The following is a 15,213-nucleotide window of genomic DNA, read 5'->3' as shown; positions in this document are numbered from 1 at the left end:
ACCCTGGAACATTGGTTCTAAATTTAAAGAATTTAAGAAATTTAAATTTAATGCACAATGTTGAGTGAAATGTAATTAATTTCCAATTAACTAATAAATCACAAAAACTCAGTCTCAATCCGAAAAGACAAGCCCCCATTAAAATGTTACGAGGCCAAAGGACCCCAAAACCCAACAGCAATAGATATTCACCAAGACCAATGGTTATTTAAATAAAAGTTGCTTTTAATTATCTTTAAACATGAAAATTGAAACAAACTTTAACTTATCTATTATCAACTTTCTTAACCTAACTTAACCCTCACCCCCCCCCCCCCTCTAATTTTAAACGCAAGTGTGTGTAATGTGTATATAAGTTCAGAAAAGTTCTTTGGTTCACAGTCCAATCTCACTTCTCATTCCTCCAAGTTCTCTGGTTGCAGGCAATTCTTATACTGTGCACAGAATTAACATGTATAAAGTTCACCAAGCTTTAGTGCTCGAAAGGTAAATGTTTACCGCTCAGGAAGGTTCCTGTTGGTTTTCAGTGAGAGATGTGTTGTTCCAGTACATCCACAACTGAGGTACCTCCCTCACTCACCTCAGTGTCTTGCTGACAAAACCTGCCCCATCAGGGTTCTCCAGATGATAACTTCTTTCCTCCAGGCCACCACAGAGTTCCTTTCTGTTTCACCTATTCCAAGTGAAACATTAGACAGCCAGTCCTCTCCTCTTGCATGAACCACAAGGGCTGACTAGGCCATCTTATACTCTCTCTACTTGTAAAACCACATGACCCTCTTACAACACAAGTCTTCTGTGGACAATAGGGCACCAGCCTGCTCTTTCATTTGTTGCTTTTGGGTAAACAAGAACCCATCAGTCACTTCTCTGAGCCCTCTTCAAAGCTCCTGCAAAAAGATGTGAGAAACCACTGTCTCCTCTGTTGCTTTAAAAGACCATAGTCCATTTATTCCACCACATCAGTCCAATTAACACCTAGGCATTCTTCAAAGTCTCTGTAAAGTCACGATGGACATGAAGTCTCCAGTATTTTTAAATAAGATTTGTTTTAAAGTATTTGTGTGTAACCTACTCTAACCTTTCCCAATTTATCTCCCAAAAGTATTTCTATATCCTCTGTCACATACCTCCGTCACCCATTGATGGTATTTGGGATTTTCCTACCATCCTTTTGCGTCTTATTGACTCGTTTAAAGAAAATCAGTTTTGAAGTCACTTGTGTGCTTATTGTAAAGACTCGTATGTTTATAGTTGCTTAGTTTGACAAAAAGCAATGCTTAACTAGAGACTTTTGTTCTTTGTTACAGCAAGTCAAGCCAGAGACCTGTTGTGTAAAATGCTTGTAATAGATGCATCAAAGAGGATTTCTGTAGACGATGCTCTGCAGCACCCTTACATTAATGTTTGGTATGATCCTGCGGAAGTCGAAGCTGTAAGTATTGTGCTTTTACACTTGAATAGATATTGATCATTGGAAATTCACCGTTCAAGTGTGAAGTAAACAATGTAAAACTCATCTCAGAAATGTTAACAAAGTGAGCAAAATTGAAAAATCAAAGATGCATTTCTGCTGAAAATTTATCATCTTATACTAGAACAGAAAGGATGCAGGCCCGAGGGACATGGCTTAAGATCAGAAGTAGGCCGTACAGAGCCTCGAACCGGTTTACATATGCTGATCTGTTTTTTTTGCTTGTTTGTTCCCTACCCAGTTTTCCTTATTTAGGTTTTTGAACACTAAATAAACCAATCTTAGTCTCTAATATGCTCTATATTTGAGCATTCACAAGTAGGTAGGAGAATTCCAAAAATTAGAGTTAGTGGGTTTATTTTCTGCACAGCCCCATTCCCTGTCCCATTCCTTTTAGCTTTCGTTTTTCAAATACTTGCACACTGTAAGATTGACATGATTTTTTACTTTCCTTATTGTTTTGACAATGGGTTTTTAACAATCCCTGAGAATATCTATGCAAAAGTAAAGCCTCCAGACCTTGTTTATAATTTCAGTTCACAAGTTTCTGAAATCTGAACAAGTTTATTTAGTTGCAGTGAACTGTTGTATGTGTGTTTTATGTTGCCATACAGATTGGCTTTATGTGATTTCCTTTTTGCAAAGCAATATGACCATGTTACTTCCAAGACGGTTGGTTTTGCCATTGTGATGTACTGCCAATATTTTTGTGTTCGGAATCACTCTTTTGAAGGCATATGGGTTACAGTCACTGTAGGAATCTTATTTTTCTCTCTACAGTTCACAGGGCGAGGCAATTTCGATCTCTATTTAAATACGACATTCACTCTGGATTCAATTGCGTTGCCCATCTAATAATTGCTGTCACCTTGGTGGGCAATAGATTTGTGATTTTCAGTTGTCTGGTGGAAAAGCCATGAAGAAGAGCAGAGAAGATGCAAGCGATAGGCCCGAGAGACCAGAGGATTCTGGCCAATTCCTGATCATGTTTGTTGAAGGAGGTGTTTTATCAAGAGCTGAACAATAGAACTAGGTTGTTCTTGTATATCTCACCAATTCGGTTGAGTTTTCTTTAAGGAGATGATAAAGATGGTTGATGAGGTCTACAAGGCATTTGACAAGGCCACTGGAGTAAGCCAGATTATTTGAGGAACATTAATTGCTTGGTTTATTTACCGAAAGGTAACTGAAGTTGGGGACTATTTGAGTCGCAAAATATTTCAGCACAAAATCCAATTTTTTTTTTTTAAGTGGTGGGATAACCTTCATGTTGCATGGTACACATCTTCAATGTTAGTAGTCGTGTGATACGAGAACTGCTATTGGTCAATGAAACAGTGGTATAGAAATTCTGCCGTGCTGACAGAATGTTCATATGACATGGTCCAACATGCCATTGACTGCTTGAAAAGTTGGTAGCATGTCTGAATTACCTTTTGCACACTGTCCTTCCCATGAGAAGGAAATTAGCAGGTAGGTCCAGGAAGAAAATTGAGTCTTGGGATGAGGGTCAGTGACAGAAGCGCAAGATGATTGGGGTTAAAGTGTTTGGCTTTTGAGGGATCTCATTAAAAAATAAATGACCTGGGATCAGAGGGATGGTGGATTGGTATGATTGGGTCAGTGAATGTTGGATAAGATAGGAGTTGTGAGCGGAATGAGAGAGGAAGGAGGTGATTTTGGTCAGAGGTTGAGCCTGAGGATCATTATCCAAGGGTTGAGGGTTTAAAGAGGGGCTGTGGTTCAAAGTTCAAATATATTGTCAGAGTGCGTACGTGACATCATATACAACCCTGAGATGATGGCGGCACTGTGATAGCTACTGATGCTGATCCGGGAGGAGCAAGAGGGAGCAGAGATCTGCTCTTTTAGCAGCTCCTCCACTGGGTCCTACTGCTTGGCTGTCCCACCCGACGGCCCCATGCAGGTTCAAAGCAGCCTGTGCAATAAGGTCGACAATGCTTTTTTAAAAAAAATATCCAGAACCCAGGGAGATCCACGCTGAAGGTGGCAACGCCCATGCTTGGCAGCCCGGTCTGGAAGGGTTGTGGAATCCGAGGAGAGCAGCAGATGACCAGAGTGGGAGACTCTTGTGATTCTGTTTTGATTTTCATTTTCTGTCTTGAATAGAGGTGCCTCCTTGTGTCCTCACAAGGCAAGGGAAGGAAAACAAAGTTTGAGTGTTTGTGTACATGACAAATCTTAAGTCTTGAGGGAACAGTAGGAGATCCATGTGCAAAGGAAATTATTTTAAGAGAACATGGAACAGGCTCCATGGTCCTCGATGTTGTGCCAACCTATATATTCCTACCAATAAAAAAAGATAAATTCTTCCTACCTCGTGCCTGTCTAAGAGTCTCTTAAATGCCCCTCATGTTCCCTGGCATTCAAGGCACCCACAATCCTCTTTGTATTTAAAAAAAAATGTACCCCTTTTGTCTCCCCCAAGCTTTCACTTTGTACAGGTGTCCCCTGGTGTTTGCTATTCCTGCCCTGGGGTAAAAGGTGCTGGCTGTCCACCTTAGCTCTGCCTCTCATAATCTTGTCAACCTCTATTAAATCTCATTTTGTCCGTCACTCCAAAGAGAAAAGTCCCATTTCTGCTAACCTTGTCTCATGAGATTAGTTTTTCAATCCAGATTACATAAATTGCCATTGCCGGTAAGATCTTACTTGAATTGTTAATGAGAAGGCTGCAGCGTGACATCATTTGGAGAATCTGACACAGAAAATGGGCCTTGAGCTGAAGGGTGACTTGGAGCTGAAAGCGACTGGCTGTATTTTTGGAGTGACTTGACTTGCCTCAAATATAATCGTTTTTCACTCTTCGTAAAATTGATTATTTTTCTTCCGTCTCACAGTGCCAGATAAAAACTACAGCTCATCATATTTCTTGGACAGTAAATTAACTTAGAAGGACGAATGTGTTGAGCATTTGAATCTGAAGACAATGAAAGTGAATGAAGTGCAGAGTAGACCCTTGCTTCTGAAATAAGAAATAGAACCATGTTTAATTCAGTGCATAAAATATCGTTGTTAAGTTATTTCTGACAGAAACCTGATGCATTGGACCTATGCTCCACTGTTCCGTGACATAAATTGCAGACTTGAGTTGCCTGATCTATGGATTCAGTAGCTAGAAGCTAGGTGTACTTAGCCTTGGAGACTGTGGAAACTCGCATGGCCAAAACCAATCGGAATTGGTACCAGTACCAAGCCCATCATCAACCCGTGTTATATTGAAAGCAGTGACACAAAAACCAAGGGAGACCATTCAGTCCTGCAAACCTGCTTCATGATTCACTGTCACATATCCAAATTAGACACCTTGTTCCTGCTTTCTCCAACATCCCCTCTATCCAGTAGTACTAAATCTAAAGTCTGCAGACACTGTGCTTTAAGTAAAAATACAATGTTAAAGAAACTCAGCAGGTGTACTTTACATAGCAAGATAAAGATACATAACCAATGTTTCGGGCTTGAGCCCTTCATCAAGATGTGGAAAAGTGTCGGCAGGTATCTGGACAAAATGGTAGGGGGAGGAATGTGGTCCCACAGGCAGGAGGTAATGGGTGGAGAGAGGAGGGAGGGCACAGCAGCAAGCAAGGGGTGGGTGGGTGGCTGTGTGAATGGAGAGGGAAGGGGTTGGAGAGCTAAGGGAAAGAAGATGATGAAAAAGGGGAGGGAGGGAGAATGGAGAGTAGGTTAGCAGAAACTGAAGTTGATAATAATGCCATCCTGTTGGCGAGTACACAGACGGTAAATCAAGTATTGTTTCTCCAATTTACGGGTGCTCTTGGTAGGATAGTACATGACGCCATGGACAGATGCGAGTATGGGAGTGGGACACAGAATTGGAATGGTTTGCCACTGAGATCCATATCACAGGTGCGGACAGAGTGAAGGTGTTCAGCAAAACGATCTCCCAGTCTGTGCCCAATCTCTCCAATGTAGAGAAGGCCATATAGGGAACATAAGTGAAGTGTTGCTTTACTTGGAAGGCCCTTTGGGGCACCGAATTGTGGTGAGGGAGGAGGTGTGGGCAAAAGTGTGGCACTTTCTGCAGCCATAGGGAAAGGTGCTGGGGCGGTGGGGAGGGATGAGTGCACAAGGGAATCACAGAGGGAGCAGTCCCTATGGAAGGCGGAGAGGGAAGATAAATCTAGCTCATCCTTGAATGTATTTAAGGAGGTTCACCTATTTGATTCCAGAGTTGAGAGGATTAGCCTTCGATGAGGGGTTAAGTGGCCTGGCACTATACTCAGTGAAATTTGGAAGAATGTAAGGGGTTCTTAGAGAAACATTTAAAATTATGAAGAAAGGAAAAGAGAAAAAGGAAGCAGGAGGGTTGTTTCTAGAACTAGGGAGCATAGCCTCAAGGGATAGATTTAGGTCGGAGATGAGGAACAACTTTTCCCAGACAGTCGTGAATCTCTCTTCCCAAGGGGCAGTAGGGGTTGCCTCATTAAATTATATTGAGGCATAGATTTTTCCATTGCAGGGGAACTGAGGGCAATGGGGGAATAGGTGACTCAGTGGAGCTGAGTCCACAGCAGCTCTGATCTTGTCGAATGGCAGAGCAGGCTCGACAGGCCCAGGTGGGCGACTCCTGCTCTTGTTTCTTATATTAATGGCTTATCTCACACATGTCAAACTCTGGCCCGCGGGCCAAATTTGGCCCGCGATATAATTATATTTGGCCCGCAAGATCATATCAAAAATGTATTAGAGGTGGCCCGCTGGCCGCCGCGCCAGTATAGCGCATGCACAGTAACCGCTGTGTCCCAGGGTAGAGAGAGAGAGAGAAAAATCCTGGTCCTTGAAAAGTAGTGGTGGGTGGTTTTATAAGCATGCTGTCGTGTCCCCCCCGCCCACCCCCCTCCACCGCAGCGCGGCCTGGCCGGTGTCAGGGGAAGCCAAGGCCGGTTCCCAGCGCCCAGAACCCCAGTGGCACAGCGTTTCTTGGAGCTACAGATGGAGTCGAGACGCCGGAGGGAAGATTGGGGCTCCCCGCCGGGCCATGGGGGCACCGGCCGCCCTGCGCCTTCCCACTGGACCAGCAGCAGGCCCCCGGAGTACACGTGGAGAGTGAGGCTGGTCAGGCAGGTAGGGTGGAACCCCCCCGCCAATCTCAGGAGTGGCGTGGGCTGGATCGGGATTAGCCGCGCTCACCTGCTCCTCCACCGCTGACCGGGATCCCAGCGCGGTCCTGAGCGCGGAGACTGCCCTGGAAAGGTCCTGGGACACCGGCACGGAAAGAAGAGCAGGGTCTGTAGAACATTACAGATCAGAAACAGGCCCTTCGGCCCTTTGACTCTACCTCGTGAAAACCCAACACTGGAGAAACTCAGCGGGTTAAACCGTATCCTTTATCCAGCAGAGAGGTACCTGACAATGTTTGGCCCTTGATCCCCCTCATCAATGTATGAGCGAAAGTCTGTGGTTCTCGTAAAAACACCAGAAGGGAGAAACTCAGCAGGTCAAAGGGGGTCCGGGAAAAACTCAGAAGGTCAAAGGGGGTCCGGGAAAAACTCAGCAGGTCAAAGGGGGATCCGGGAAAAACTCAGCAGGTCAAAGGGGGATCCGGGAGAAACTCAGCAGGTCAAAGGGGGGTCCGAGAGAAACTCAGCAGGTCAAGGGGGAGGGGTCCAGGAGAAACTCAGAAGGTCAAGGGGAGGGTGTCCGGGAGAAACTCAGCAGGTCAAAGGGGGTCCGGGAGAAACTCAGGGGGGGCCTGACCTCGCCAGGAACGTTCCTCCCTGCCGCAGGCCGACCCGCGACTCACGGTGACGGGGCCGCTGATCCGCTGAGATGCCGCCCCGCAGCAAGAGCCGATGCCCCCGCACTGTCATTGTCCAACCCGATCGCCCGCAAACCCTGCCCTCCCGCACACAGGCCTGAGTAAGTATTATGAACTTTAATCTCAGGATAAAACGATCTTCCAATAGTTTCATGTCACAGTGATAAATATATTCCTGGTTAAAAATGGTCCTGCATCTGGATACAAGCTCATTAGGCATAAAACTTGAAAAGAAATCAAAGGATATCTGTACCAATGGAAAAAGGGCATGGCAAATAATCCTGCTAGAGTTCATGCCCACAATCAGTCACCCATTTGATTGTTTCAGGAATCATGTTATTCTCCCACATTCTCAATAGCCCTCAGATTTTACTATTCGACAGCACACTAGCAACTTTTGACAAATCCTCTAGAGAAATATTATTTATTGAATATTTTATTTCTCATTTGTTAATGCTTCTGGAAAGAGTTTATCCAAAACTATTATTAAACATTTATTTTAATAAGAAAAAGTTTAACATTACATATGTTGAAAGAAGAGAAAACATGCAGATGTTGTTGAAAATTTTCAATAAATATTTAGTTCGGCCCTCGACTTAGTCCAAGTTTTTAATTTTGGTCCTCCGTGAATTTGAGTTTGACACCCCTGGCTTAGCTTAAAGTGTCTTCAGTGTTGGAGAGCTCTGCAATCTTCAGGTGAAGAATCTACTTCTCCCTGTCCATAATGGCCAAAATCATATCCTTATTCTGTGACCTTGCTTCTGGATTTCTACACCATTGAAACGAGTCCAAGAATATTTCAAAGTGGTCCCTCTTGCTCTAAACCTGAGCAAATCTTTACTTGTTAGTCAGTCTGGTGAACCTTAATTGCATTCCCAGAAACGTCCTTCATTGGGGAAGGAATCCAAAACGACACATAACACCTGGTTTCATCTAGATCCTGTAGATTTGCAGTAAAATATCTCTGCTCCAGAACTTTATTCCTCTTGCTATGAAAGCCAACATCTTATCTCCTCGATCCCTGGTCTTGATTCCCCAAAACCAGATGAAGGCAAGAACTGATTTGGTATAGTCAGCGCATATTTCTCAAACTTGGGTTTTTTTTTGAAGAGTTGGTCAAGAAGATTGAGAATGGGACAGGGCAGTAAAATGTTGTCTATGTGCACTTTAGCAAGGCTTTTGACCAGGCATCACGAGGTAGGCTAGATCGTGTAGGATCCAGGGTGAGCTAGTCAATTGGATACAGGATTGTGGTGGAAGGTTGTTACTGCATTTGGAGGCCTATGATCAATGGTCTGCTGCAGGGATCAGTGCTGGGTCCCCTGTTGCATGATTTGGAAGACAAATTTGTGGATAACGGCAAATGTGGTGGTATAATGGACAGTGAAGAAGGTGATCTGAGATTACAACAAGATTTCATTAAACTGAAATCAGGCCAAGGAATGGCTGATGGAATTTTACTCAGACAAGTGTTAGGTGCTGAATTTGATAGATTGAACCAGAGCAGGCCTTGTCCGTTAAATGGGAAGGCCGTGGAGAGCATTGTAGAACAGAGTGTCTGAAGAGTAAAGGTACTTAGCTCCACAAAAGTGGTGTCACAGGTAGACAGGGTGATGAAAGTTCTTGGCACACCTTCCTTCATCAGTTGAAACATTGAGAACAGGACTGAGATTGTCATGCTACAGCTGTACAAAGACCTTTCACACAGATGGTGATAGGTATGTGGAATGAGCTGCAGATGGAGGCAAGTACAATAGGATTGTTTAAGAGATGTATGGATAGGTACATGGATCAGAAAGGTTTTGAGGGAGATGTTAACTAGTCAAGTTAACTTGGATTGATGTGGGTGAACTGGGCAGAAGTCCTGTTTCTGCCCTGTAAACTCTGGTTCTTGTAATTTCTCCATTGCTGATCTGTAATATTCTTATTTACCTCCCTGAATTTTAAAACGTGAGTCTTTAGATTGAAGAATGGTTATTTTCCCCAACAGCTATAAGGCTGTAATGCACTGACCATGCGATCATAACCATAAATTATCCAAGGACCATCGAAAGTTCTGACTGCACTTTTGTTTTTGCAGTCATTGCAATTATGAATATTTAGCTATACTTTTTATATTTGTCTTGTGCTTTGTTGTAATTATAGAAATGTTGGTGTATCTTTTATACCTGTGTGGCTGTAGTAAGTATTTCATCGCATCTGTGTGTTATATTTATGGACTTGTCAATAAACACTTGTATCCAATCCATAAGTTGATAAGAACTGATCTGGAGTCTAAAGAACGTTGGAGTGTGACCATCAATGCAGTCACCATCTCTGGAACTAAGACCTTGAGTACTCTCTAATACAGACTCCTCGGCCCTGAGAAGTTATCAATATTAAATAATCTCATTAATTTCCTTCAGCTTCCTCGGTATCACCAGAGCAGAGGCAGGTCCTGTCTCACCTCCCATCCTCTATGTGAGAAAAGTGTCCGACAGATCCTTTTTAAATCGTTTCCTCGTCTTAAATCTATGTCCTCTGGTTTTAGACTTCCCTACCCTGATGATAAGACTCTTTTCCTTGCCAATGCTCTCATGATTTTATATGTCTCTGTAAGGTGCCACCGCTGCCTCCTACACCCCAGGGAGAAAAGTCTGATCCTATCTAACTCAACCCCCCCAGTCCCAGTAACTTCCTTTTTGGCACTCTTGTTTTTCTTTTCAAGTGCAAAATTTAAGTGAAGTCACTATCTCCTCTTTCTCCACCCAATTCTTCTGCCTAGACCGCGACAATCCTGTCTTCTACCCCAAACTCTATTCCATTACATTCTAGAAATATGACCATTTGTATCTTTCCCATCCCCACCTGAGCAATCAAATGCAGTGTGTCCTAGGGATGATTTCTGCCACGAAGCAGTTCAACTATATGCCAACTTCAGAATTTCTCAAGATTCTTGTTTATTGGGCACATTGGATCATGTGCCCAACGCATTGGCATATGCTTTATCATTAATGCTGGGTGAACCCAATATTTCCTGGGTGCCGAGCTGCATGAGTTAATTGGGTTAATATTCTCCTTAACTATAAGAATAACGTGTTTGTATTCAGTTGAATTATCACCACTATTTTTAGTCTCAAATGTTGGAGACATTTCTGAACCTGTGATTTATGTTTTTTTTTCCAGTTTGGGAATTGCTCAAGCGCGAAATGAGAGAGTGTTACATCCTGTTCTAGGAGGGTTTGTGTACAGTAGAAATTTCCTCATTGATCAAGGATTTGTCTAACAGGATGTCAATTTATTTTTTTTCAGCCTCCACCCAAGATATATGACAAGCAGTTAGATGAGAGGGATCACACAATAGATGAATGGAAAGGTAATGAGAGGCTCTCGAGAACCAGGCTTTGAGACTTTCTGCATGCTCAGGATGTTATTGCACAGGGGAGAAAAAATAAGTTATCCTAGAAAAGATTTTTGGAGCATGCACCATTATTATAATCCATGCTCTTATATCAGTCGTAAGAATGTGGATTATAATATTGGTGCATGAAGCAGGTGCATATTATGAAAATCTAGGGCATGGACTAAAAGGTTTTAGGAGAAAACTTTGGAGAATGGCTGAGAAATTCAGATAAACTGTACTGGTGCATTGGAACTGCATGCATGAAGTTTGGGGATTTTTTAAATACAATTGCACTCATTTCTGGGTTGAAGCTCTGGAAATGAATTCCTCCTCCAATCAGTACTCAAATCGACTCTCCTAACATCCCTCCCCTTTCCCAAAAGCATTAATCCCTACGATGCCAACCCTCCCCATCTTAATCCTCGCCACCAAAGCCCCTTCTTACCATCATCTTGACGGAACAGCATTCACCGGTCCGCAGAGTGAAACACACGGACACACACACACACACACACACACACACACACACACACACACACACACACACATACAGGCAAACAATACGTATGCAGGACAAGTATTCATGCATGCAAATAAATACATATTGTGAATATGAGAGTCTCAGATGGTCAATGTGAGCCGTTCCTTTGGTCGTTCAGTATTCTCATTGCCCATGGGAAGAAGCTCTTCCTCAGCCTGACGGTGCTGGTTCTGACACTCCTGTATCTCTTTCCCAGTGGGAACAGCTGAAAGATGCTGTATGTGGGGTGGAAGGGATCCTCAATGATTTTGCATCCTCTCTTCCGACAACCTTCCCAGTAGATCCCATTGATGGGGGAAGGAGACTCCAGTGATCCTCTCTGCCCCTCTTTTGGCCCTTTGTATTGACCTCCAATCCATTTCTCTGCAGCAACCGTACCACCCTGATGCAGCCAGCCAGGACGCACTCGATAGAGCTCCTGTAGAAGATAGTGGCCCGCAGCTTTGACTGCTTCACTCTGCTCAGGCAGGGCAGTCAGTATTGCACCTTCCTGACAAATGATTTTTGTCCATGATGGGACACGAGCCACTCCACTACAGAGCTGTTAATGTGTAGTGGTGGATGGTCATTCCTGGTCCTCCTGAAGTCCCAGATCACATTTCGTCTTGTCCCTATTGAGACTCAGGTTGTTACTGTCGCACCACATTTCACGATTTTCTACTTTGTCTTCATAGTGTGGCTGATGAGGCCAACACTGTTGTGCCATCTGCAAACATCTTTCCCTTCTCAAACAGCCACTTGCCTCTAATCCCCTTTATCCTCTCCACAATGCATAGTGGAGTGAAGGTGATATTTACCTCATCACCTTGGAACTGCTCTGCTACCAGTTTTTAAGAGGTGACTCCATAATCAGAACATCAGCAATTCTACATGTTGTGGTAAATTAATGTTTTTTTTTTAGACATGCAAATGGTTATGGGCCACTTTGGTCTACGAGCCTGCGCAGCCCAATTACACTCAATTAACCTATACCCCCCCCTCCCCCAAAACAGTGGGAGGAAACCGGGACTCCCAGGGAAAACCCACGTAGACATGAGGAGAATGTACTAACTCCTTATAGAGAACGCAGGATTTGAACCCCAGCCCCAAACACTGGCGCTGTAATATTCTAACTGCTTCACCAACCGTGCCCCCAATAGTGGCCTGATAAATCTCTTGATCGATGTTCTTAGTGGCAGCGATTTGCAAATGTCTGGCATTAAAAACCAAGTGGCTTTCCTGACCAAATTTTTGCAAATATAACGAATACAATAGTGTTTGCAGAATGGACTACCTCTCTCTTACTGTAAGGGCCACCGGGCAACACTAATGGTAATTCTTTGTCTCCCTTGCGGCAGGCAGAATTCAATTTTGTGTAGTATTATATGTTCTGGACTATTACTTGCCAATAAAGGTATCTTTAAGGTAGTTATTTTTCAAGGTGAGCAGAAAACGCTAATTCATTTTAACTCAAGGCAGATCTAATTGAATTCTAGTGATTACCCTACTAATTGTATTCATTGTTATCTGCAGAGTTGATATACAAGGAAGTCTTGGAGTGGGAAGAAAGAATGAAGAACGGTGTAATAAGAGGACAGCCTCCTTCTTTAGGTTAGTTATTGCAAAAAATATTTTGTGCAATATGTTTCGAGGGAATATCTACGTTGGTGAATCTGCTAGGCAAGTCGTGTGGAGTCATGTTGGCTGTGCCCACTCTGAAATTAATCGGGAATGGGTCTTGAAATTGAAGTTGGGTTTTCACCAAATGAGGCTGCTTTCAATTAAAGCCACCTCGTTTCAAATGGAGTAAACACATGACTTAGTTTTAAATTTGGGTAAGGCTGAATAGAATGAAAAGTCGAACAAAAGATTTTTGTTCCAAAGACCTGACGTTATGGAGAGAACTGGCTCCAAGTTGTAGCCACCTTTTCAAAGTCAGATTTCAGCTAGTGGGTCCTGCTGCAAAATATGTGGGTTGTCAAGTTCAATGTCGTTCAAGAAACTGTTGTATGGTGCTGCCACCTGGTGGATGCAGATATCACAGCAACGGAGGAAAGGTTTCCTGGTAAATGCACAAAAGTGCTGGATTTGCAGTAGTATTTACAGGTTCAAAAATTGCTATGAATTATGTAGTTTTTTTTTTAATTAAAAATTAGTCCAAAAGAAGAGAAAAAGTGATTCATTGTCCATTCAGAAATTTGATGGTGGAAGGGAAGGTGGTATTTTTGTTCTGGTGGATCTCCATCTTCAGGCTCCTGTACCTCCTTCCAAAGTGAAGAGTAGACAGGCACCTGAATATAAAAGGGGGGGGCGCAGGCGTAGCACAGGCTAGCAGCCAAAAGGCCATGGACAGGCATGGTCAGTAGAGCAGGAGAGAACAGCTGAGAATTGATTGGTGAGGGGGGGGGGTAGCTCTGTGAATTCCCCCCCACCCCCCACCGATCAATTCTCAGCTGTTCTCTCCTGCCCTCCTATCCACATCCAGCTTTGGTATCTTGGCTGTTGGCCTGTGCTCCTCCCTCTGTCCCTCCTTCCCCACCCCCCACCCCCCACCTTGTTCAGTTGCTTGCCACCTTCTTGCTCATACTTTGATGAAGGGCTCAGACCCAAAACGTTCGTCATGTATCTGCCTCCCATGGACACTGTGGGTCCTGCTGAGATCAACTACAATCACAAACGTCTGCAGACTTCCTTATTTTACCCCAAATATCTTCTGACTCCTCTTACAAAGGGTCACAGCTCTAAAGTGTTCATTCGGAGATTTTCCATCATTTTCTTATTTTATTTCAGACTACCAGCATCTGCAATTTTTTAAATATATTTGAAATATTGTATTTCTGATTGGTTAGATAAAGAAATTGAATTGTTTTTGTCCATGATCAGTAATAAATTTTCCAAAAATCTCTCTGCAAGGGGTGCTGCACCTCCTTGACCCGCCGCTGTAAGCTTTGCTCAGCTATTTCCCTCTTTTTTTGACCTCACTCACATGCCTGTAGCACATGTACAGACAAATAGACAAGTATTGTAATCTATAAAAATAAATCAATATTGTTTTGCGCAGAAAGTTCTGTACAATAAAACCCCGGTTATCCAGAATTCAAACAACCTCCAAAAAAAAACTTGTGGAAAATAAATTGGTAAAAAATACACAAGTTTAAAATTGGCACTCCTCGCTGTTAACATACAATCTCAAGCACCCAGAAAATACACTTTACCGGCATCTACCAATCCCCATAGGTGCCAAATACCTGGATTTTTACTGTACTCACTGCCAGTTTGACAGAGCCAACCTGGTGTCCCCAAGTTGCTCTCTTTGGTAACTGGATATGGATCCATTCTCTATTGATTTTCTACATTAGAATTGTACTGTCAGGGTTTGGAAAGCACATGTAAACAAATCATATTTTGGGTCCAGAATAGTCTCGCTCAAATTGTTGTTTCAGTTAGAGTATTTGAAGTATATCCAAAAGAGCCATTGTCCGTTTGGCTTCAAGCTATTCTAAATTTATGCTGTTCAAGTAACTTTGCAGGCAGCAATATTCCAACGTGGTTTCCTGGCAATTAATCAGTAGCATTGATTTTGTTACCCGATGTTAGCCTTTGATGGGCTCAGACCCATCATGGGCTCAATGATTGTTTAACAGTGATTGGGCAGCACAGTTAGCGCCACATTGTTGCAATGCCAGCGACTAGGACCTGGGTTCGAATCCCGTGCTGTCTGTAAGGAATTTGTACATTCTTCCCATGTCTGCATGGGTTTCCTCTGATCCTTCAAAACATGCCGGGGGTTTTCGGTTAATTGGCTTGTGGGCCAAAAGTCCTGTTACCATGCTGTATTTCTAAATTAGATTAAAATTAAACTGAAGAAGGAGGAACACAATAAGATCGCAAGAAATAGGTGCAGGAATAGATCATTTCGACCACTAGGCCTGCTCTGTCATTCAGCAAGACAGTGGCTAATTGGACCATGGACTTGGCTGCACTTCTGAGATTGTAAGTTAACTTTGTTGCCTCTTACGAAGGTCACCATGGTTTCT

General features: G+C 43.3%; 1 protein-coding gene across 7 annotated transcripts in view; it reads left to right on the top strand.

The window, feature by feature from the left end:
• The window catches only part of LOC138736328 (mitogen-activated protein kinase 8), a 107,105-nt gene that overhangs the window by 79,203 nt on the left and 12,689 nt on the right, over positions 1 to 15,213 (top strand). For 6 of the 7 annotated variants that reach the window (XM_069885652.1, XM_069885651.1, XM_069885655.1 and 3 more), the window contains 3 exons: positions 1,311 to 1,435; positions 10,566 to 10,629; positions 12,710 to 12,787. In XM_069885652.1, the coding sequence (XP_069741753.1) occupies positions 1,311 to 1,435; positions 10,566 to 10,629; positions 12,710 to 12,787 (267 nt within the window). Of the gene's footprint in view, positions 1 to 1,310; positions 1,436 to 10,565; positions 10,630 to 12,709; positions 12,793 to 15,213 lie in introns of those variants that run through there. The other variant, XM_069885658.1, reaches the window with a different exon arrangement.

This window comes from Narcine bancroftii, chromosome 6, assembly GCF_036971445.1.
Source record: "Narcine bancroftii isolate sNarBan1 chromosome 6, sNarBan1.hap1, whole genome shotgun sequence".
NCBI classification, from domain to species: Eukaryota; Metazoa; Chordata; class Chondrichthyes; order Torpediniformes; family Narcinidae; genus Narcine; species Narcine bancroftii.
This window is presented reverse-complemented; position numbering and strand designations above follow the sequence as displayed.